Raw genomic sequence first — 22,829 nt, 5'->3', positions numbered from 1 at the left:
TAGCAGTATTATACATAATAGCCAAAAAATAGAAACCATCCAAATGTCCATCAACCAATGAACAGATAAACACAATGTGCTGTATCCTTACAATGAATATTATTTAGCAATAAAAAGGAATGAAGTACTGATACATGCTACAACATGGATGAAACCTGAAAACACTACGTTAAAAAAAGTCACAAAAAGCCACATATTGTATGACTCCATTCATATGAAATGTCTAAAATAGGCAAATCCGTAGAGATGGACAGATTTGTGGTTTCCAGGGGCCAGGGAAAGGGAGACCTAGGGAGTAGCAGCTAATGGATATGGGCTTTTGGGGTGATGAAGTGTTCTCAAACTAGACAGTAATTATGGTTGCACAGCATGTGAATATACTAAAGTCCAATGAACTGCACTCTTCAAAAGGGTAAACTTTATGGTATGGTTCTTAACTCTGGTTGTCAAACCCCCTTTTTTACAACTCAATACCAGATATATATGCTCACTGGAATGCATGAATCAAGGTAGACAGGGATGTATGTCATGTGTTTAGGGCAACAAAGTTGCAAAACAAAATAAGTAAACTTCCTTCACTATTGTCAGCAGCTTTGTTAAAAGCAGTAACCCTGGGTTGCTTCCTTTTACAAAAGGGATGCATTTCTAGAGAGTAAGCTATGAATATATATTTTCCTCCAGTGATGTCCATCATAATATCAGAGATTTTATAATTCTTAGAGTTGAAACTCTTTATCAAAAGAGGGCTTAAAATAGTAGCTCACTGGAAAGTTCTTACATACAACAGTAAGGATAACAAGAAGTGAAGCCCTTTTTCTTTCTTCTTTAACTGGCAGCATTAAATGAAAAATAAGGTAGCAAGTACAAATGCAGTAACTGCAAAAGCTGGAAACCAGATATTGCTTTGCATCATTTTCAAAAACTATTTTATTGTTAAATAGTGTCACCTAAATACTCTTATAAAGAAAAATATTTCTACATTATAAAAATAGGAGACAGAGCAAAATATGTGTCAATTATACAGTAAAAGATATTATCTGGTCTTTGTCAAATATATCTAGACCTAAAAAATTCATATATTTTCCAAACTCAAATGTGCATCACTGTCATAAAAGTTCTCAAGTCTATATGTTTTAGAATATATATTGAATATATACACATATACATGCCAGCTGAACTTGACAAAATTACATTTCAGTCTAACGTAAACTGAAACACACAAGGTCAAGCTACTTTTAAATTTTAGAGAACATTAAAAACAATAAAATACTAATTAAGCAGAAGTTTACAATTCAAGCAACACATAAACATCAATGACTGCTTTTTTAAAATGAAAATCAGCAAGGAAAAACATCAAACCTGCTTCATAGCTTCTACTCGCTTGTTGAGAGCTGTGGTTTGCTCAATCAGAGATTCTGCTGCATCGTCGTGATCTCTCAGTCTTTCAACAAGGGCTTTAGCATCAGCAAGTGCCTTCTCAATTGTGCAACTCATTTCTGAAGGAATATGTATAATTAAAAATGAAAATCAAGATTCAAAACAAAGCTGGCGCAGCACCTTATTTTAGTTTCACGTTAACACAGATATGCTTAAGCTACATTTCTTACTGGATCGCTCACTGTCTCAGAAGAAAAAAAACCTAAGAACACCTGTGGCTTTGATTCTGTTAAGGTAGAACAAACTCAAAAGTGAATTTATAATATTCAAAAATTACAATGTGTATAAATACATATAATTATATAATTACATATATATATATACACATATATATGTGTGTGTGATCATACCTATATGATTTGCAGACATAATCAGAATGTATTTAAAACACCCTGAATTTATAGCGGAGAAAAAAAGTACACATCCAGTGAATACATTCTATGTTATAAAGAAATAGTGCTCTTCGTAAGGGCAATCCCAATCTTGTCATTTGTAAAAAATGTCACTTTATTAGTCTTTATTCTGCAGTCAATGACTGTCAGGTCTCTGACCATAGACCCTTCCTAGCCTCTGCTTGGTCAGGTGACCTGAGACACTATTCACAAATGCACACTACTGACCAGCCAAAGTGGCCTCTATGTGTCATGCTTTGCTCAAGTGTCAACCTCCTTCTGGAGGAACTTTGGCTTCTTATATAGAATTGCATTATGATCCTAACTCTTGCACTCTCCTTAGTGAATGGCAAAGAAAGTTTTAACTTAGAACAACACTGGCCATTATGGGCAACTTCTGAGGTGTTAAGATCAATAATTAATATGCATAAAAGGAGCTCAAAAAATTAGGAGGCAAAACATGAAGCAGCCAATAGTTATTGTAGTTTCTTCAACTGGTATGCTGAGACCTCAAAACAAAATTTTAATCTTAAAATAATGTCTCTCAAAAACTTTAACCTTCTGAAACTTATCATTCTTGATTTTTTCTCTTTGTACTAAGTGTCACCTTACTTTCTATATAAGCTACCCTTTCTTCAACATTTTCTCAAAAAATAAAATTACACTGTAAAATTACTAGGCCAGAAGCCAGGTCTATAGATATTAAATTAAAACTCAGGTATAGAACCAAGTTAAGGGCTCTAACGAAGGATTTTCATCAAGTTTAGGAAGACAGAAATTTGCTACAGAATGTAGGACGTAGTTAGATCCTACTGCACTGGACTATAGTTCAGTTAATTATTTGCCCCTCAGATACAGAAAAATGCAGCAAGTACAAAAGAGATTTAAATAACCCAACTGCGTAACACTTTAAAAGAAGGAAAGAAAACACATCAGGCCATTTTAGCAGGCTTTCATTTAGGGTTATATAGCAAAAAATTGTAAATTTTTAAAATTATTTTTTAAATTATATAGCAAAGATTAAAGATTGTAAACTAAATAAAGATGAAAAAACCCTCAAACGGTATTCTTGGTTGTACCCAACAGCTGAAGCAAAGGGTATCCTGTCCTGTTATTATAAACAGGTTTAAAGCTGAATAAAAAGATTTAATCAAAATAAATTAAAACGTAAAACTGCCAGTCTAGAAAATATGCATGACTAGACACTTCCAGAGAGCTTTAAGAATTAAGCTGGAAACGAATACGATTTCTGTCTCTCTAGATAAAACAACCAAACGATTTGTCCCCTAATATCTAGGAGATTTAGATAAGCGTACTTCAAAATACAACAAGCAAAAGGGCAATTAAAGGAACCAATGCCTCGTGCTGGCTAAAACACAAAAGGACAGCCATGCAAAATCTATCTAACATGCTGCTCCAAGGGAGACATTAGCCTCCAATAATGCCTTGTCCTTCCTCTAAACTTCCAAGGGGAATAATCTAAAATTATAGATAGGTAATAGTACGGCTTTCCTATTTACGTGGGACTGACTGTATCTCCATATCGCCCGTCAATACCACTACTAAAGAACACCAGATTCTTCAGGGTAAAATTTTAAAGCTATATGTGGGAAAAAAAAATTAAAAAGAGAAAAAACATTTGTCTTACGGTAAAAATAACCGGTTGTTAACAGATGGTGAAGGAAAATTAAAAAAACAAAGTCTAGAGGAAGTTATAAAAGATCTGAGAGAAGTAAAGTTTACCTTGATTTAGTAGAACAAGTCAAGCATGAGGAACCTCTGACAGTCCTAGGTTCCAACCCAGGATATTGTTAAATGATACTGTTGGGACCACCGTGAGAAGAATACCTCTTTATGCTCTGTAACAACATGACATCTACAAACAATAGATAGGATGCGTTTCCAAATAAAATGCACTGAAGTTCCTATACATGATCAGATGATAAGTGATCTAGACATGAGAATACGTATACTGTGTGTAATTCAATAAGTTGCCCTCTACCCAGAAGCCATGCTCCCAGAATTCTCTGGGCAAAGGAATCTACAGAGCCCTGAATCTAGATGGAATCTTTCCAGATAATCATCTTTCTTTTCGAAATACGAAAAAGTTGGGACTTCCCTGCTGGTCCAGCTGTTAAGACTCCGTGCTCCCAATGCAGGGGGCCCAGGTTCAATCCCTGGTCAGGGAACTAGATCCTGCAATGCCACAACTACAGATCCCGCATGCTGCAACAAAGACCCCGTGTGCCACAACAAAGACCCTGCACAGCCAAATAAATAAGTAAATAAATAAATAAATATTAAAAAAAAAAAAAAAGGAATATGAAAAAGTTAAGCTGTGTTCTGCGAGTATCAACTTGACAACATGGCACCAAAGACCCACTGCCTATTAAATCCTATGCTTTGATTCAGTAGCTAAGGCTCACCCTCCTTGCCTCAGAGCAATCACAGGCCTCAACTAAATTAGTCAAAGCATCTTCACAGTTTATACTAGGTCTTTATACCTAATGTTCCCATATGTAGTAAATCCCAACTGCTAAATGAAAGCACCCTAAATCATCTACTAGTGGAATAATTATGAAATGTTGTTACTTTCTCCGCTTCATATTACCATCTTCTGGTACAAAACTCTTACTCCAACAAACATACCTACTGGAAGAAAATCTTGTGACTGTGTTCCCAAGATTCAAGGAGTGTCCAAGCCCAAAGCAAAGCTTTTGAACTCTCTAGTACCAAATCCCGACTTTACTGTTTGTTAATGGGTTTTATATCAAACGTGAAAAGTGACGTGCATCAGGCTTGATACATAACAGGCACTTCAGTCATGCTGATAAAATTCAATTTCTTACCAGAAGCCAAACTGATCAAAGGACTTAACTGTGGCCTTCTAAGATAGAGCAACTCGCTAAAATGAAAGAGTAAATACATACACTAATAGCTGAATTGTTTTTGGAATAATTCACTTCTTTAAATGCTCCAAGGAAGTTCCTCAGATATCCTTTAAAAAACAACAAATACATTAACTACTTGATGGCTTGATGCTACCTAAAATAATAAGGTAGAGATGCACAGTAAAAAAAAAAAGATTCTAAAGCTAGTATCGTATATAACAGATACTACCGAACTACTTTAAAGTACATAGTTATAAAAACATTATTTTTACTAAAAGTCCTATGCAAGGGTTTCACGTAAAACAATAAAATCATAAGAAATCCATGGAGAAGTCAAAGAGTCCATCGCAGACACACAAAATCTGGCCTGCCAAATTCCAGAAAGAAACATGGGATGATCAGGTTGTAAAATCCATGAGTATAAGAGCGGACAGAATCAGGATGGCTACCTGATAGCACCAGAGAAAACCTCGAATGAACACTAACTCATTCCAGTAGAAAAAGATTAGCCACAATAGTAAACACTGATGGGAAAATTGCTTGGATGGCAGAGGATATGGCCCAGTACACACCTTATTTGTAAATAAATGTATCTGGAAAAATTGTAAAGGTGAAGCGAGGACTAAAACCATTCCTAAAGGACGTTTTGAACATCTCCAAGTGGATTTCATAGGGTTGTCTCTCTCTATGGTTTAGGACTACATAACATTCCTAAATATACGAGCAATGTATTAATAATAGTATATTTATTTATGTTATGGATGGATTTTAAAAGTCCCCTACTGAAAAGCCGTAATACTCACAATGGTTAATATACTATTACATTTTGTGTCCTTCCAAGAATATTCTAACTTGTCAATCAGGTAAGATAGAGACATTTAACTGGATCAGTTATTCATGAATTTAAATTATGCAACACTTTGCCTCTTTCTCAGAAATCTTTCTGCTTGTATCATTCCCAGTCCTCAACAAACCCCAAACAGGATAAATCCAAGAAGGTCCAAGCTCAGACACATCATAATCAAATTTCTGAAAATGAAAGACAAAGAAAAAATCCTAAAAGCAGCCAGAGAAAAATAACATATTATTTACAGAGAACCAACATTTTGAATAACTATAGACTTTTCATCAGAAATCAGCAAGGCCAATAAAAAAGTGCTAAAGAATGGAACTCTCAACCCATAATTCTATATCCAGTGAAAGTACCCTTCATATATGAAGGTAAAATAAAAATCATTCTCAGATGAAGAAAAAGAGAACCCATTTCTAGTAGATTTGTTCTAAAGGAAATTCTTCAGAGGGAAGCAAAATGATAGCAGAAGGAAACTTAGAGTATCAGGAACAAAGGAAGAGCAAGAGAAATCATAAATATCTTGATAAAAATAGAGACTATTCTCTTTTTGAGTGCTTTAAAATGTCTGATATTTGAAAACAAAAGCTATAACTTTTGTGATGGAATTTTCAATTTATGTAGATGTAATATATAACTACAACATAAAGGGGGAGGGTAAATGGACCTATACTATAATGTTTCAACATCTCACTTGAAATGATAAAATGTCAATTGCAAACAAACATATATATTGTAATACTAGAGAAATCCCTAAACAAAGCAGTACGGAGAGAAGAGTCAAAATCGTAACAGATGAATTAAAATGAATTAAAAGTTTTAATAACCCAAAAGAAGGAGAGAAGGGGAAAGGAAGGAACAAAACACTGAGGGTACAAACAGAAAACAAGATGGTGGATCTAATACAAACATATTAATAACTACACTAAACACATTAGAACATACAGTCTGATAATCTAACTCTTTAATTAGGATTTAAAACAGGACCCAATTATATGTTGTCTATACGAAACTCACTTCAAATATGATATAGGTAGGTTAAAAGTAGAAGGATGGAAAGAGACACACTATATAAACACCAATCAAAAGAAGCCAGTGTACTAATAATAAGTACACAAAAAGGTGCTCAACATGATTAGCCATCAGGGAACTGCAAATCAAAACAACAAGATTCTACTTCATATCTACTAGGCTGGCTATAATAAAAAAGATAGTAAGTGTTGGCTAGGATGCAGAGAATTTGGAGCTTTCATGGACTGCTGGTTGGAATGTAAAATGGTGCAGCCACTTTGGAAACCAGTCTGGCAGTTCCTCAAAAGGTTAAACACATGATCTAGCAATTCTACTCCTAGGTACACACCAAGAAAATGAAAACATGTCCTTGCAAAAAATTGTACATGAATGTTCACAGCAACACTATTCATAATAGCTCCAAAGTAGAAATAGCCCAAATGTCCATCAACTGAAAAATGAATAAATAAAATGCTATACAGTGAATATATTTTGACCCAAAACAAAGAGGAACGATGTACTGACATAAGCTACAAAATGGATGAAACTTGAAAAATTATGCTAAGTGAAAGAAGCCGGTCACAAAGGAGCACATATTTTGATTCCATTTACATGAAATGCCCACAAGATGCACATTCATATAGGTAGAAAGTAGATTAGTGATTTGTCTAGGGTCAAAGGGAGAGGGGGAAGATAGGGGGAATGGGTAGCGACTTAATGGGCATAGCTTTTTGGAGGGAAGAAAATATTCTAAAATTGATTGTGGTGATGGTTGCACAAATCTGTGAATATACAAAAAAACCCATCAAATTGTACACATTAAATGATGGAATATTATAGTATGTGAAATTGTATCTCAATAAAGGTATTATATTTAAAAAAAAGAGCTTGTGGCTATATTAATACTAGATGAGGGACTTCCATGGTGGCGCAATGGTTAAGAATCCACCTGCCAATGCAGGGGACACGGGTTCGAGCCCTGGTCCGGGAAGATCCCACATGCTGCGGAGCAACTAAGCCCATGTGCCACCACTACTGAGCCTGTGCTCTAGAGCCCGCGAGCCACAACTACTGAGCCTGCATGCCACAACTACTGAAGCCCGCACACCTAGAGCCCGTGCTATACAATAAGAGAAGCCCACGCACCGCAATGAAAAGTAGCCCCCGCTCGCTGCAACTAGAGAAAACCCGCGCACAGCAACAAAGACCCAACGCAGCCAAAAGTAAATAAATAAATAAATAAATTTATTTAAAAAAATATACTAGATGAATTAGACTTCAGAGAAAAGAAAATTACCAGGGATAAAAGAGGGGCAATACATAGTTGATAAAAGGTCCAACTCACCAAGAACACATAAGAATCCTAAATGTATATATACCTAACTAGAGAGCTTCAAAATCAAACAAAAACTGAAAAAAATAAATAGACATGTCCTCACTTACTGCTGAAATCTTCAACACTTCTTTCTCAGTAACTGATGGAACTAGTACACAGAAAATCAGCAACGATATAGAAGAAATGAACAAACTCCATCAACTAAGTAGACTGAATTGATATTTATAAAACACTATAACAAACAACAGCAGAATACACATTATTTTTAAGTACACATGGGACATTCACTGGGATAGAGTATATCCTGGATCAAAAAACAAACCTTAACAAATTTAAAAGAACTGCAGTCATACAAATTATGTTCTCTGAACATAATGGAATTAAACTAAAATAAGTAACAAAGAGACAACAAGAAAACCTCTAAATATTTGGAAATTAAACAACACACATAAATAATCCATGAGACAAAAAGAAAGTCTTTTTGGAAATTAGAAAATATTTTGATCTAAACACAAGATATCAAAATTTTGGCATGCATGTAAAGCAGGAAATTTATACACTAAATGCTTATATAAGAAAACTAGAAAGATATCAAATCAATTATCTAAGCCTCAACGTTATGAAATAAGGAAAAGAAAAGCAAAATAAACACAAAGTAAACAGAAAGAAGGAAATAAGAGCAGAAATTAATGAAATTGAAAACAGGAAAACAACAGAAAAAAAACCCAATGAAACCAAAAACTAGTTCTTTGAAAAAGCAAAAAAAAGTTGATAAACCACTAGCGTAACTGACCAAGAGAAAAAAGAGAGAAGACATAAATTACCAATGTCAGGAATGAAAGAAGGGATATCACTGCAGACTCCTAATTCATTAATAGGATAAGTGAATACAATAATAAATTTCATACACATGAATTGGATGAAATGGACTAATTCTTTAAAAACCACAAACTACATAAAGTCACACAAGTTGCAACTATTAGTAATAATTATTATAGCTATAACTATTAAATACCTGTAACTATTCTGTAGTCCTGTAACTATTAAAAACATTGTATTTGTAGTTAAAAATCTTCTGCCAAAAATCTCCAGACTCAAATGGTTTCAATGGCAAATGCAACCAAATAGCCAAAATAATTTTGAAAACAAAATTGGAGAAATCACACTTCTAAATTTTAAGACTTACTATAAAGCTATAGCAGTCAAGACAGCATGATATTGGCAGAGCCAGTCAGATAAAACAGAACAGAGTCCAGAAATAAGCCCACAGAAACATGACCAACTGATTTTTGAAGAAGGTGTAAAGGCAAGTCAAAGGAGAAAGGATAGCCTTTTCAGCAAATGGTGCTGGGAGACTGGACATCTGCATGCCAACAAGTTAACCCTGAAGTAATTCTTACAATTTTCACAAAAATTAACTCCAAATGGACCACAGATCTAAATGTAAAATGAAAAATGGTAACACTTCTAGAAGAAAAAACAGGAGAAAATCTTTGTGACCTGGGGTTAAGCAAACACTTTTTAGACATGATACCAAAAGCTTGATTCAAAAAAGGAAAATTCAATAAACTGGACGTCATCAAAATTAGAAAGTTTTGCTCTGGGAAACACTGTTAAGATAGTCTGAAAAGACAAGCTATAGACTAGAAGAAGATACAAATCACATATCTGACAGAGGACTTGTATTCAGAATATATAAAAACCTCTCAAAACTAACAATAAGGTAATAATCTAATTTTTAAAAATGAGCAAAAGACTTTAACACTTAACCAAAAAAATATATGGATGGCAAAAAAAGCACATGAAAAGATATTCAACATCATTAGCCATTAAAGAAAAGCAATTAAATCCATGATGAGCTCCACTATACCCCTATTAAAGTGGATAAAATAGAAAGCATTGACATACCAAGTGCTGGCATGGAACTCTCACACAATGCTGGTGAGAATGCAAAATAACATGGTTATTTTGGAAAATGGTTTAGCAGTTTCTGAAAAGTTAAATGTATTCTACCATATGACCCAGGAATACCAATTCTGGGTATTTACTGTAGAGAAATGAGTGGATAAACAAACTGCAGTACACACCATCCATACAATGAAATACTACTCAGCAATAATATGGAATGAAGCACTGATACAGGCAACAACATAGATGAATCTCAAAAATATTATGCTGACTGAGTGAAAGAAGACAATCTCAAAAGGTTACATACTGCTTCCACTTACCTGGCACTGCCCAAAGGACAAAACCACAGCGGTAGATAAGAGGGTACATAAGAGATCAGTGGTTGTCAGGAGCTGGGAGTGGGAGTGGGAGTGGGCATGGGCGTGGGGGAGAAGGGTGTGGCACAAGAGAGTATTCTGAAATAATGGAGAGTTCTGTATCCTGATTGCGGTGGAATCTGTATACATGTTAAAATGAATAGAACTATATCGCAAAAAAGGGCATAATATGTTAATTTTAAAACTTAAAAAAAAAATCATTGTCTGTCCCCAAGGTTTTGCCTTTGTCTTTAATTCATCTGCTGTTTATTTGTATGCGTGGTATAAGGAAGATGTCTAATTATATTTTCCTTTTCTCATGAGGACAACTAGTTGCCCCAGTTCCCATTTACTGGATCGTACATTCTTCCCCCACTGAATTGTAATGCCACACCTGTTGTATGTTTTTTCAATAAATGTATGGGTATGTTTCTGAGCTCTCTATTCTACCTCTGGATCTATCATCTATCTTTACATCAATATGCTGCCTCAACTGTTACAGTTGTAAACTAACTCTTGCTATCTGATATGGCAAGTCGTCTTTTCCTTCTTCAAAAGTGTGTTAGCCTTTTCTCCAACCTAATTCAATCTAAATGGACCTCTAGAGCACTCCAGAGTAAAATCAAACCGCTAGGTAATAATTTTAATTAATTCCAACTGTTGGTAGCTTTCTGAGCCTGAGTAGTACAACCTTATACTGAATCTCGCTCATTGGGATAACTGTTATTTCCATTTTATCAATGAGGAAATAGACTCAGGATTTCAAAGGTAAGGAGCTGACTGACAGCACCATGTAGCAAGGAAGGAGCCAAGCTAGTACCAGAAATAGAACTTCTGACCCCCAGTCTAGTGGATATTCATGAGCCAAGATGGCTCTCCAGGGCCCTGTTTGCTTTTACCTATATAAAGACTATCCTGGTCTCCTGGGTGGAAAAACAAAGCAAATTCCTTGACCCTACTCCACCAATGAGACTTCCAAAATATTATATAAATTGCATTTCAAGCCAGCAATAGAAAATAAATGGAAGTGTAAATGAAGATGAAAAAATAACAAATTTTTAATATTTTTCTGCATAACCAATAAAAGCCTAGTACCTATTTTAACCAGCCATCACAGTTAATGTAAGACTGTTAAAAACAAGAAAACAGGCCCCAAAATGCCATGTCACTTATGCTAAGCCCCACATCACCAAACCAAGACTTAACTTACAGTTTTGGCCTCTTCCAGAAATGGAACCTTAAATCCGTCGATCAGGAATCACTGTGAGGTAATTTGTCTGACAGACCCCTGCCGTCCCTTAAAGGAAAGTGACTTTGTCCCAACCAATCTGCTTTTTGTTAGTATAACTTCCTTGTCCCTTCTCCTATAAAAGTCTTTCATTTTGTACAGCTCCTTGGAACTCCTTTCTGCTAGATGGGATGCAGCCTGATTCATGAGTCGTTGAACAAAGCCAATAAGATTTTTAAAGTTTACTCAGTTGAATTTTGTTTTTTAAGGAGACCAATTAGGCTTTCTGAAACTAGAGTTAACATCCACTTTAAAAAACATTCTCTAGATTGCATAATGAAATACTACTATCAAAATGAACTACATTTGAAATTCGTTTTGTAACTATAAAAACATACCTGTTCAGGGAAAGGAATTATAAATAGCAGGTAATTAAAAGCATACCTTTATTAGCATTTCAGAAAAACAGTGACACAAAGTTTCTATGAATCTGCATGTTCATTTCCTGTATGTAAAACCACAGAAAAGTTTAAAATATTTTATAATATGCATTTACTTTGCCACCTTTTTTGAAAACCATTGTGCTTTTCCCGCACTGTTTGGCTGGTAACTGGAGTGGGAGGAAGATTGTTTTCCACATTCTCTAACAAGTTTTAAATTTTAAAAGACTCCAATTTAAAAAAAAAAAGATATTCTCAATTGATCTATTTTTAGAGAGCATGTCTTAACTAGTCACACTTAACTAGTGTACTTACTTACATTATCTTCTATAGGTAGGTTCATATTACAGGAAAAATTTTTTAAAGCAGCTCCCCGCCCTCCACATGAGCCACATTCTCACCCACTTTACCACCCAAAGACATTCGCAGTCAGACTCCTGGCAGAGGGTTCAGAACATTGTGCTGCTGATAAAAGAGAAACCGCCGCCCACCCGAGACAGAAACTGCCAGCTGTTCGTTTTAGATTTTGGTTAAGAAAAATTTAAAGAAATTCAAACCACTCTTCTTTCTCCTTTATCCACAAATCCATTACCCTATAGCTGGAACTACACAGAAATACTGTGACCGCTGACATACCACAGATGTGTCTATCAATGTCAACAATCTAGTTTAAAAATTTTTATTGTTCAGGCAGGTGCCTCTAAAGTTAATTAGTAGATAATATTAACTGACACATATGGAAATATAAAAATGAAAAGTCCTGGTTATGGTTTTCTTAGAAACTTATAAAGAGATCAAGAAAGAAAACATGTAAATTATAAATCACATATTTTTAAAAAGCATCTTATACAGACATAGCACTGTATGTGAAAGCACAAAAAATTTTCACTGTCCTTGAAAATGATGGAATGAACACATGTTTGGAGTTTTATGAAGCTGCTTTATGAAGAAAAAGAATTTTTAAAGTTAGAAGAAACAGTTTGAAAGTAAGGACACAGGAGAATTTTTTTTTTTAATTATACGTTACCTTGGAATTGTGGCTAAATATAAGTTGCATACACCAGTATGTTCAAACAGGTATGACAATTCAAGAAGGACCTAACTTAATCTAAACCAGTTATTTCTAACCTATGGGCAAGGAATCATTGGAAGGGTTGCACGGATGTACATATACCAAGCATGGTCTGTAGTCTAAATATTTCTCTCACATATATAGCCCGCTATTTTTAATAGAGACTAGTAATAATAAAATACAAAAGCATTTAAAAGCATAATAGTCTTTTTGCCACTATGCACAATCTCAACTAACAGATACTAAATGTACAATTACTTGTGTGTTGGTGGTACAGGGTGCCTCATATTCAAAACAGGTCAAGGTTCTTTAAGCTAATATACAAGGTTCCTCTGGCTCTAAAATTCTACACTTTTAAGGATGCTAAGGACTCCTACTCCTATGGTGAATCTTCAGAACTATAACGCCTGCTATGTGCCAAGCACTGGTCTAACTTTTGTTACAAAGATGAATAAGACGTGATCCCAGGCTCAAGCTCAAATTAGCACAAGAGACAGATACTTGAACAACTAATGTTATACAACCTAAAAAATACTGCAGAAGTACCCTTTCAAGTGCTTTGGGAACACAATGGTACTATCAATGTCATCTGTGGGAGCCTGAGAAGACAATGGTCTATGAATTGGATCTTGAAAGTTGGTTTAAAAAAAAAAGGAAGAGTAAGCATTCAAGACAGATGGTACAGCACATACAAAGGCACAAAGTTGTGAAAGTGCTTGCATGTTTGGAGAAACATCCAGCAGTCTGGCATGACTGGGTATTGAAGTATTTGGAGGAGAGGCAAAATAAGACGAAAGAGGTAGAATGGATCGGAACAGACAGTATAAGGTCCTCAGTGATATGCTTAACAATTAGGACTTAATTCTGTCAGCAATACGGTTATTCAAAAAGCTTAAAGGAAGTATCGATATGAACAGATTTGTATTTCAGAATGGTAACTCTAGGGAAGGATGATGGTGGGGAAATAATCTGGTGAAAGAAAAAGCAAAAGCATCGTGCAGTGCAAGTGGAAATACACAGTCAAGGATGAGCCTTAGGTTCTAGTGTGGACAGCAGGATGGACACCGGTACCATTATCTGAGATGGGATACATAAAAAAGGCAGGAAGAAAACCAAGAAGAGAGTAGGATTCTTCAGAAGGCAGCTTCCAGACAGTATGGTTATCCACGAAGAGTACTAGGAAAAGAGTAGTATTTCTTGGAGGGCAGTTTCAAGAAAGAGGGAATGGTTCTCCATGTCATATGCAAAGAGGTAAATTGAAAACTGAAAAGGACCCCTTTTGCATCCCTGCCGACCACCTCCCAACCCCGCCCCGCAAACGGTGAGCTCCCAGGTGGGTTAGGCAGGAAGAAAACAGAGAGGGAAGGTGTGTCCACAGGGTTAGGGCCAAGGCTTTTCATCGAACTTTCCGCACCTCAGTTCCGGAAAGAGGTGCTCAGAGCTGAACAAGGAGAGGAAGTACCGCGCCCAGGAACTGGCAGCCGGTAGTTCAAGAGGTGGTGCAAAGCACCATCGGGGAAGGAAGCTTCCGACTCCCTATGCCCGCTCTGGTCCCTGGATTGATTCCACTTACTCTGGTCTCAATCCCTCGCAGCCGTCAGCTGTGGCGGTTAGGACTCAAAGCCTCGGCCAACGGGGACCTATGCACCCAGGGGAAGAGACTCCTCTTGCCTGTTCAGCTTCTTCAGCGAGGCAGTACAGGGGCGTCCTGGGGGAATCAGAAGGGCTCAGCCCCATCACTGGCCAAGCGAAAACCTCCGTTCACCGCCTCCGACCAGCGCTCTCAGAACACTTTAACCTCGCGAGATTTCCTTCCTCGCGTAACCGTGGGGGCAGAGCCCAGCGATTTTTTTTGAGGCCTCTAGCTGACATGCGCGAGAGGTAGGGGCGGGCCTCCCCACTAATCCACGCTCAAGCTTTCTCTCGGCCTCTCGCAAAGTCTCGCGAATTTTGCTAGGGGAAACGGGCTTGGGTGGAGAGACGGAGAAGCGGAGATCTGGTGGGCGGGTCTTGCGCTTAGGGGACCGTAGCACCGTTAGCCGGTGCTGTGGTTGGTACTTCGCTGTTGGGGAGGCTCTTAGGTCGCCCGGATCAATTTTCCCAATGGGTGACTGGGAAAATTAGGGGGTAGAAAATCTTGAGGGTCGGAGGCATTTTTTTCTTGGCTCCGCCCTCTTCCTGTTAGAGACCTGGGCGTCTGGCCCGCAGAGGGGGAAGGGCAGCGTGGCGGGGCTGCCGAAGAGTGCTTTGCGCACGCGCCAGTCCGAGTGTGTGAGTGTTTGTGTTCACGCGCAGGCGCGCGCGCTCCTGCATTTAGGAAGCCTGGGAAGGACCGGTGTGTTAGGAGATGAGCGGGGAAAGCATAGTCCCCTGTCTTTGGTACCAGACACTCCTGACTGTGCGCTGACCCTCCCCACCCAGCCAGCAGCCTTTTCCAGAGAGGCTGTGGTGCATAGCCTCTGTTCGTTTTCACTGCAGGACCAGGCACGAAAGTAAGCAAACCTCGATCCTGAGGTCTTCCTTATCCACTCACCTTGTACTTTCCACCCCCCCACTTTCCAGCAGAGTGTGTCTAGGTTTCTCAAAGAAGAGTTTTGCATGAAGGGGAAATGCATTTGAAAGCAGGAGAAGAAAATAGCTGGATTGTAAAAAGTCGGTTCGTTTTAATGAACACTTCTGCTGTGTTTACCCTGTGCTTTTCGAATGTGGATTGTCTATTCAGTATAAGATTTTATTAGCGAAGCAAGGGAGTTCTTATAAGAAAAAGTTTCAAAAGTTCCTCCTTCCCACCATGTGATGGTAGCACCTAAGTTTTTCTGTTCTACATGATGAATTACCGTGGTGTTTCAGAAGCTAAGGTGGAGAGTGTGAATTTGAGGTCCTTATCCTAATGCGAAGACCAGATATGCAGTTATCTTAGGAGATGTTTGTTATGTTTTGAGCTTCCCTTTTGTTGTCACTCTTTCCAGTTCATTCTTTCTCCCCAATCCCCACCCTTTTTCAGAAGTCTTAGAGATTTTTTTGGAGGGAAGCCCCCAAATGCTGCCTTATATTACTTTAGGGGTTTATATTTGATTGATGTCAATTAGCAAGGATCATCAAAAGTGTGTTTGAAGAGTGTTTGTCGTTTATTTTGTTTGGTATTATGTAAGGGAAACAAGTACGATTATTTGTAAAAATGTTTTCTTCTGGCAAATTTAAGTTCATTCCAAAAGCAAAAAATATCTGCATGTATTGTAATCTGCCTGTGTCTGGTAGAATGACAGGTGAATATGGTGTAGCTCATCCCTTGGATTGTTACTTTCTGGTCATGACCTCATTAAATCTTGTCCTTTGTTCGATAAATTTCTTTGACTACTGATTATTCATGTTCCCTATCAAATCTTGAGGAGAAGACGCATTCGTTAGAAATAATTTAAGATATTAAATGTTATGTATAAGATGTTTGGCTAATATATTTTATCCCTTACAGGTTAAAACAAAATGAAGATTTTTTCTGAATCTCATAAAACAGTATTTGTTGTGGATCACTGCCCTTACATGGCAGAATCATGCAGACAGCATGTCGAGTTTGACATGCTGGTGAAGAATAGGACCCAAGGAATCATCCCTTTGGCCCCTATATCTAAATCATTGTGGACTTGCTCAGTAGAATCTTCCATGGAATATTGTAGAATAATGTATGATATATTTCCTTTCAAAAAGCTGGTGAGTGTGAAGTACAAGGAAAATCATGATTTGGGGGATGTACTTGACTGCTTTTTACACTTTTTATGTATGACTTTGCTTTAGATTTGACTTACAACTGTTTATTTACCACTTTAAAAGTGTAGTATGTAGAACTCCCCTTTGGGGTTAATATGTGTATTTAATTGGGGCCGCTAACAATTATGGAGCACTTACATGTGCTTCATATTAACTCCTTTAACTCTTACAGCAGTCCTATGAGGTAGCTACTGTAATTACTGGGACAATAGTCAAAGTGTATAAAAACCAGAATGGAACAGACACTGACCACTGAGAACTGTTGCCAGCCTAAGCAGAAGGGATGTTGGCTGAAAGCACTTTGTCAGAATGTGTTGGTATGTTCCATCTGAATATCAGCCTTGTTTATTACTGCCTTGTTGGAGACGCAGAAACTGAGGTAAAGAGAAGCAATTTGCCCTGAGTCATGTAGCTAGTTAGAGGAAGAACCAGAATTTGAACCTGGCTGCTTACAGTTTTAGTGAAAGTGTCCTAAATTGCTGCAGGATTTGGCCATATTGTAAAGAATGCTCTTAAGAATGCTAAGGGGAAATTGTTTTTATCAGTAAGAAGAGAAGTTGAAGGTTGATAGAAATTCCAAGTGTGAAAATTATCTTCAGTTTTCAGAATCTCAACTGTTTTATTTTGGGAAAGTCATTTGGTTAAGCCACAAGTGGATGCTTTGCTTTCTGTCTCATTTGGAGCAGCGTAGGCTGGGACCTAGCCTGTTCATAGACCGGCACAGGCACAGCAGCAACCGTAAGGCTGAACACAGAGAGGCTAATATATATTATACATTCAGATATGTTCCAAATTAAAATATAAATTGTTTTAGTCCCTCTGTAAATTGTGTATCATGTAAGGTAAAAAAGTATATATGAGAGGAAGCATAATGTAGTGATTTAGCGCACAGGTTTCGGTTCAGGTCTTGGCATCATTAAGCTACCAGCAGTGTGACCTGGATCATTTTGCTTCATCTCTCCAAGCCTCAGTTTCCTCCCGTGTAAGCATACCACCTCCTTCCTATGATTGTTGTAAGATTTCAATGAGGTAATGTGAGTAAAGTGGCCAGTAAAATATGTTCCTGTCAGGTAAGTCTTAGGAGAAAAGGCTGCTTATCAAACTTACTGGGGAAGCAAAATGAGTATTACATGGATAATAGGAAGAAAGATCATGAATTAGATCATATAGTCCAGGGGAAAGAAGTAATCTCACCCTCCTCCCAAAAGGGAACATAGCCATCATTTGATTTATTTTCTAACGTATCCTTACTGTTATCATCTTACCTGATACTATACTTTGTTTGCATTTTACTTAAAAAAATTTTTTTTTAAGAAATTTGACAGATACAGTGGAAGAATTAGGATGCTATTTATTTATTTATTTATTTATTTATTTATTTATTTATGGCTGCATTGGGTCTTTGCTGCGCACGGGCTTTCTCTAGTTGTGGCGAGCAGGGGCTACTCTTTGTTGCCGTGCGCGAGCTTCTCTTTGCGGTGGTTTCTCTTGTTGCGAAGCATGGGCTCTAGGCACGCGGGCTTCAGTAGTTGTGGCACAAAGGCTCAGTAGTTGTGGCGCACGGGCTCAGTTGCTCAGCAGCATGTGGGGTCTTCCCGTACCAGGGATCGAACCCTTGTCCCCTGCACTGGCAGGCGGATTCTTAACCACTGCGCCACCAGGGAAGTCCCTTTACTTTAAAATTTAGAATAAAGTGCAAATCCATTCTTTTAGCTTTCAATGCTCTAGGTTATATGGTCACTGCTTGTTTTTCTGACCTTATCTCCTACATCTCTCTCCACTCTGACCTTCACCCTTCTGAGGGTGTGCACCTAGAGATCTTTGCATTTGTTGTTTGCTCTACCTGGAATTCTCTACCTCTAGCTCTTTCCCTGGCTGGTTTCTTTTGGTCATTTTGGATTTCCCTCAGTTGCCACTTCTGTAGAGAGCCCTTCTCTGATCACCCAACCTAAAGAAGCTAAACAACTTCTTTTTCATAGCATTTATCACTCTCTCAAATTATGTTGTTCATTTATTTCTGTTTGTATTCTCCCTGCACTACACTCTGTCTTACCACACCCCGGAACCCCGGCTTTCCCCACATTGTGAGCAACAGAACTGTTGTATTCATCACTGTATTCCCATATCCCCAGTGCTGAGAGTAGCACCTGGCCTGTGCTAGGCATTCGGTAACTATAGAATGAATGAATGAATCAACCAGCAAACCAGAGCTAGAGACTGTACTCTCTATTTATGTTTATGTTATATATAATATATTAAAAGGTATTTATAATAAAATAAATGTTTTAAATATGATGTGATTGAGAAGACTTGGAGTTGAATACTAATTATTTCTTTGAACTCTATTAGGTGAATTTCATTGTGAGTGACTCTGGAGCACATGTTTTAAATTCTTGGACTCAAGAAGACCAAAATTTGCAGGAGGTATGCTTAGATTTTGAGCTGTGGCCATTTTTGAAAATTATCTGGATGTGGTAATACTTTCTTAAAATATAATTAATTTTTTAAATAGGTATAGTATTTGCACATAGTTTTAAAACACCAACTAATACTAAAAGAAAAACAGCTGTCTGTCTTCCAGTCTTTCCCCATTTTCTAGAAGCAAGCTTTCAACTCTTTAGCTCATCTAGTATTTACTTCCTATTTCTAAATAACATGTTTTTACTGCTATTTACAGAGTTCTCAATTTAAACCTTATTTATCATTATTGTCGATGAGGATTTACCTTTTATACTTCCTCTCACCCATGCCACTCTCACTGCCTTCTTCCCTTCCCTGATTTTCTCAATATTATATCAGAAGTTTTGGTTAATTCAAAATTTTGTGTTTACATTATAATGTCTACATAAAGTGTTATCCACTGCTAAGCCAAGTAGGATATGCGATTATTTCCTTTGTTTTGTGTTTTATTAAGGTTTTATTGAGATATAGTTGACATACAGCACTGTATAAGTTTAAGGTCTACAGCACAATGATTTGACTTCTGTGTTATTTCCTTTGTTGGTGTGTGATCTAATTTTTAATTTCCAAGAACTTTTACTTACGCTCTAATTATGTCCATTTTTGTCATATCCTTTTCTTGTTTTATGGGTGTAATTTTTTAATCCAAAGGTATTAGTTTATTTGAAGTTTTCTTTTGATCTCCTTGTGTTTTCAGTGTTCTTTTCATGTTGAGGCTTTTCTTAAATGCCTACTGATATTTAGCTATGCAACCTTATTTAAAAGCAGGGCACTAAACAGCAGGTTAGAAGATCTCCATGTTGTGGAGTAGGTATTGCTGACTGGCCTTCATCGTGCTTTAATCTAGTTGTTTTCCCTGGGAGGCCTCCAGATGTCAGAATAGACAGATTGTCTCTCCGGGACTTCTCAGGGTCTCCAGAGAAGATCTTCCACTCTTCCACCTGTATGCTGTAAACTTGGTTGTCAGCTTTCTGGGAGCCAGGGGAGAGGGTAGGTTCTACCATCCAGTAGGTGAACTTTCACTCAGTCTTTCTGTTTTTGGTCTAGTACTGTGCTGTCCAATATAGTAGCTACTAGCCATATGTAGCTACTATTAGCTATCAAATAGCTACTATTTAAATTTCAATTAATTAAAATTAAATGCAATTAAAAAATCCAGTTTCTCTGTAGCACTAGCCACGTTCCAAATGCTCAGTAGGCCACATGTGGATAGTGGCTACTGTACAGCGCAGTTATAGAACTTTTCCATCATCAGAGAAAGTTCCTTTGGGCAGCACTGGTCTAGTGTCTTCCCCTGACACTCTGCTGTGCTTTGTGGTATCCATGCTTGGTACCTCTCTGGTTCATTTCCTCCAACGACTGTGATTCTGTATCTGGGGGGGATCAGGAAGAGGGAGTCACTTGCATGGGTAGGGTGTGAGTAGGATTGGGAGTCAAGCTGTTCCTTATACTGGCTTCAAGTCATTCAGTTTTCAGTATCTTGCCTCATCCTTGCTTTATGTGGTACTTGATGCCTCCAGTTCCTGAACTTCTCTTGGATTCTGAAAGGCATATCATCTTGCCTTTTTCCCTGTAGGCGCTTAGATTTCAGTTTATTCAGTCTTGCTAAGTCCATTACCATTCCTCCATCCATTTTCATACATTCTTGCTGACATCTCTTGATTGTTCTCGTCTCCTCCTCCATTCTCTTCATCTTTGTGGGTTTATGGGGTTTTTTTTCCCCCCCTTTGGTGTTTGCTTTTTTAAATTAAATTCCTTTACTACAGTTTTAGTGGAGTTTTAGGGAGCAGAAATAAACCCATGTTCAATTCATCAAGTTTATGCTTTTTAAACGTGTCTAAGGATATTGAATTTGTTGTAGATTACGTTCTTTTCTGTTGTTTTAAGTGGATAGAAGACTTCAGTCTATTAGGTCCTTCACTGATGAATATGAACATGAGAGACAGGCATTAGTGAAATATTTGAATACATTATTTGAACTATTTCATGTTAAAATTTTTCTGTTAATGGATGCCCTTTAGTGGAAATAATCCCATCCAAATGTGTTTTAATGAAAATGTGTTTCTTACAATGTTTGGTCTTAAAATGTTGTGATTAATATTATAATATGTAAACATAACTAACCTTTTTTTCTTTTGAGGTAACTCACTGAAGGGGGGCTTTTATTGGCTTGGCTTTGCATTTATATCACTCCAGAATGTTCTTTATTCTTTCATTGCTTGAAAAAATATTAAGGATTCCATACATTCCCCCTGTACTATCTTTTTGAAATAGCATGTATTCTGCTTTGTTCTTTCAAGAGGTACTGTGAAAGAAGCCTGAAGCTTCTCTAGTTGTGTATAAATAAAAATAACTACAAATTTGAATAGATTTTCGTTACTGCACCTCTGCAGTGCAGTAAGAGGTATGCATTTAATAATGGGAGCTATACTGATGATGCAAGAATTACTGCTTCCTTCTGCTTTCTGAAGGTGAAGGCATATTATATCACACGCATTGCTTTTAGATTATGAACAGAAGGGGAAACTCCAGGTGTGAAGGCAACTATATAGCAAATCCCTAGTGTTTAAGATGACATAAAATAATTGACATTTTGTCTAAATTATGTATAATCTTTTTTTTTTTTAATTTAATTAATTAATTAATTTATTTATGGCTGTGTTGGGTCTTCGTTTCTGTGCGAGGGCTTTCTCTAGTTGCGGCAAGTGGGGGCCACTCTTCATCGCGGTGCGCGGGCCTCTCACTATCGCAGCCTCTCTTGTTGCGGAGCGCAGGCTCAGTAATTGTGGCTCACGGGCCTAGTTGCTCCGCAGCATGTGGGATCTTCCCAGACCAGGGCTCGAACCCGTGTCCCCTGCATTGGCAGGCAGATTCTCAACCACTGCGCCACCAGGGAAGCCCATAAATTATGTATAATCTTGTCTGTGTAAACACATTTAATGTTTAGCTTTGGTTGTCTGTGTCACACCTTTCTCTAGTTATTGTGACTGATCATGAGAAGCAATTGAAGTAGATTGATTGAAGAATGTTTGGGCTGGAAGGATTGTAGACATCTTTTGCTTAGACTCCTTCTTTGTGCAGGTGAAGGAACTGAAACCCACAGGTGCCAGAGGTAGTTTGACTTGCATACCTGGGTCCAGGGCTCTTTCTGTTACAGCACGTGACTCTATCCTCTACATTGTAGATCTTATTACAAAAAATTTATCAGATTTCAGGAGTTTTGGTCTTGTTTTTGTTGGCTAAATTAAATAAAGTTTGAAAGTATCATACTAATGTGGCACAGGTTCTATTATTAGTTTCACTTTCAGATTAGGAAAAAAGCTAGGAGAGATAAACCAGGGTCACACAATATTAAAAGTCAGAGCCAGAATTTCAGTCCATAGTTATCTGACTCCAGAAGTTAAGCTTTCTGCTGCTTTCCCAGGACCACAACACCCCTGTCCTAAAAAGCAGCTTTTTATTTTTTCTCCTATGTACCAGGGACTTTTTATAGTCCTATATATACAGTATTTTTTCTTTCATTTTTGATCACTTTTTATGAATAGGTAATACCTATGTAGTTTAAAAATAAATTTTACATATATACTTGCATGTATACATGTATGTGTGTGTGTGTGTGTGTAAGTAAAAGCTAAGCCTTGAAAAATTTCTGACTCATCCTCTGTTCCAGTTAGTGGTGTGCT

At 37.3% G+C, this 22,829-nt stretch overlaps 2 protein-coding genes across 4 annotated transcripts in view; one reads left to right on the top strand and one right to left on the bottom strand.

Moving 5' to 3' along the window:
• FGFR1OP2 (FGFR1 oncogene partner 2) overlaps positions 1-14,732 on the bottom strand; it is a 32,085-nt gene extending 17,353 nt beyond the window's left edge. For both annotated transcript variants that reach the window (XM_068561614.1, XM_068561615.1), the window contains exons 1-2: positions 14,495-14,732; positions 1,360-1,496 (exon numbers count right to left, since the gene is read on the bottom strand). In XM_068561614.1, coding sequence (XP_068417715.1) covers positions 1,360-1,494 — 135 coding nt within the window. In that variant the 5' untranslated portion in view covers positions 1,495-1,496; positions 14,495-14,732. The remainder of the gene's footprint in view (positions 1-1,359; positions 1,497-14,494) is intronic.
• Positions 14,733-14,896: 164 nt separating this feature from the next.
• INTS13 (integrator complex subunit 13) overlaps positions 14,897-22,829 on the top strand; it is a 32,322-nt gene continuing 24,389 nt past the window's right edge. For both annotated transcript variants that reach the window (XM_068560384.1, XM_068560385.1), the window contains exons 1-3: positions 14,897-15,413; positions 16,394-16,629; positions 19,036-19,110. In XM_068560384.1, the coding sequence (XP_068416485.1) occupies positions 16,405-16,629; positions 19,036-19,110 (300 nt within the window). In that variant the 5' untranslated portion in view covers positions 14,897-15,413; positions 16,394-16,404. The remainder of the gene's footprint in view (positions 15,414-16,393; positions 16,630-19,035; positions 19,111-22,829) is intronic.

This window comes from Eschrichtius robustus, chromosome 13 (assembly GCF_028021215.1).
Source record: "Eschrichtius robustus isolate mEscRob2 chromosome 13, mEscRob2.pri, whole genome shotgun sequence".
Lineage (NCBI taxonomy): Eukaryota > Metazoa > Chordata > Mammalia > Artiodactyla > Eschrichtiidae > Eschrichtius > Eschrichtius robustus.
This window is presented reverse-complemented; position numbering and strand designations above follow the sequence as displayed.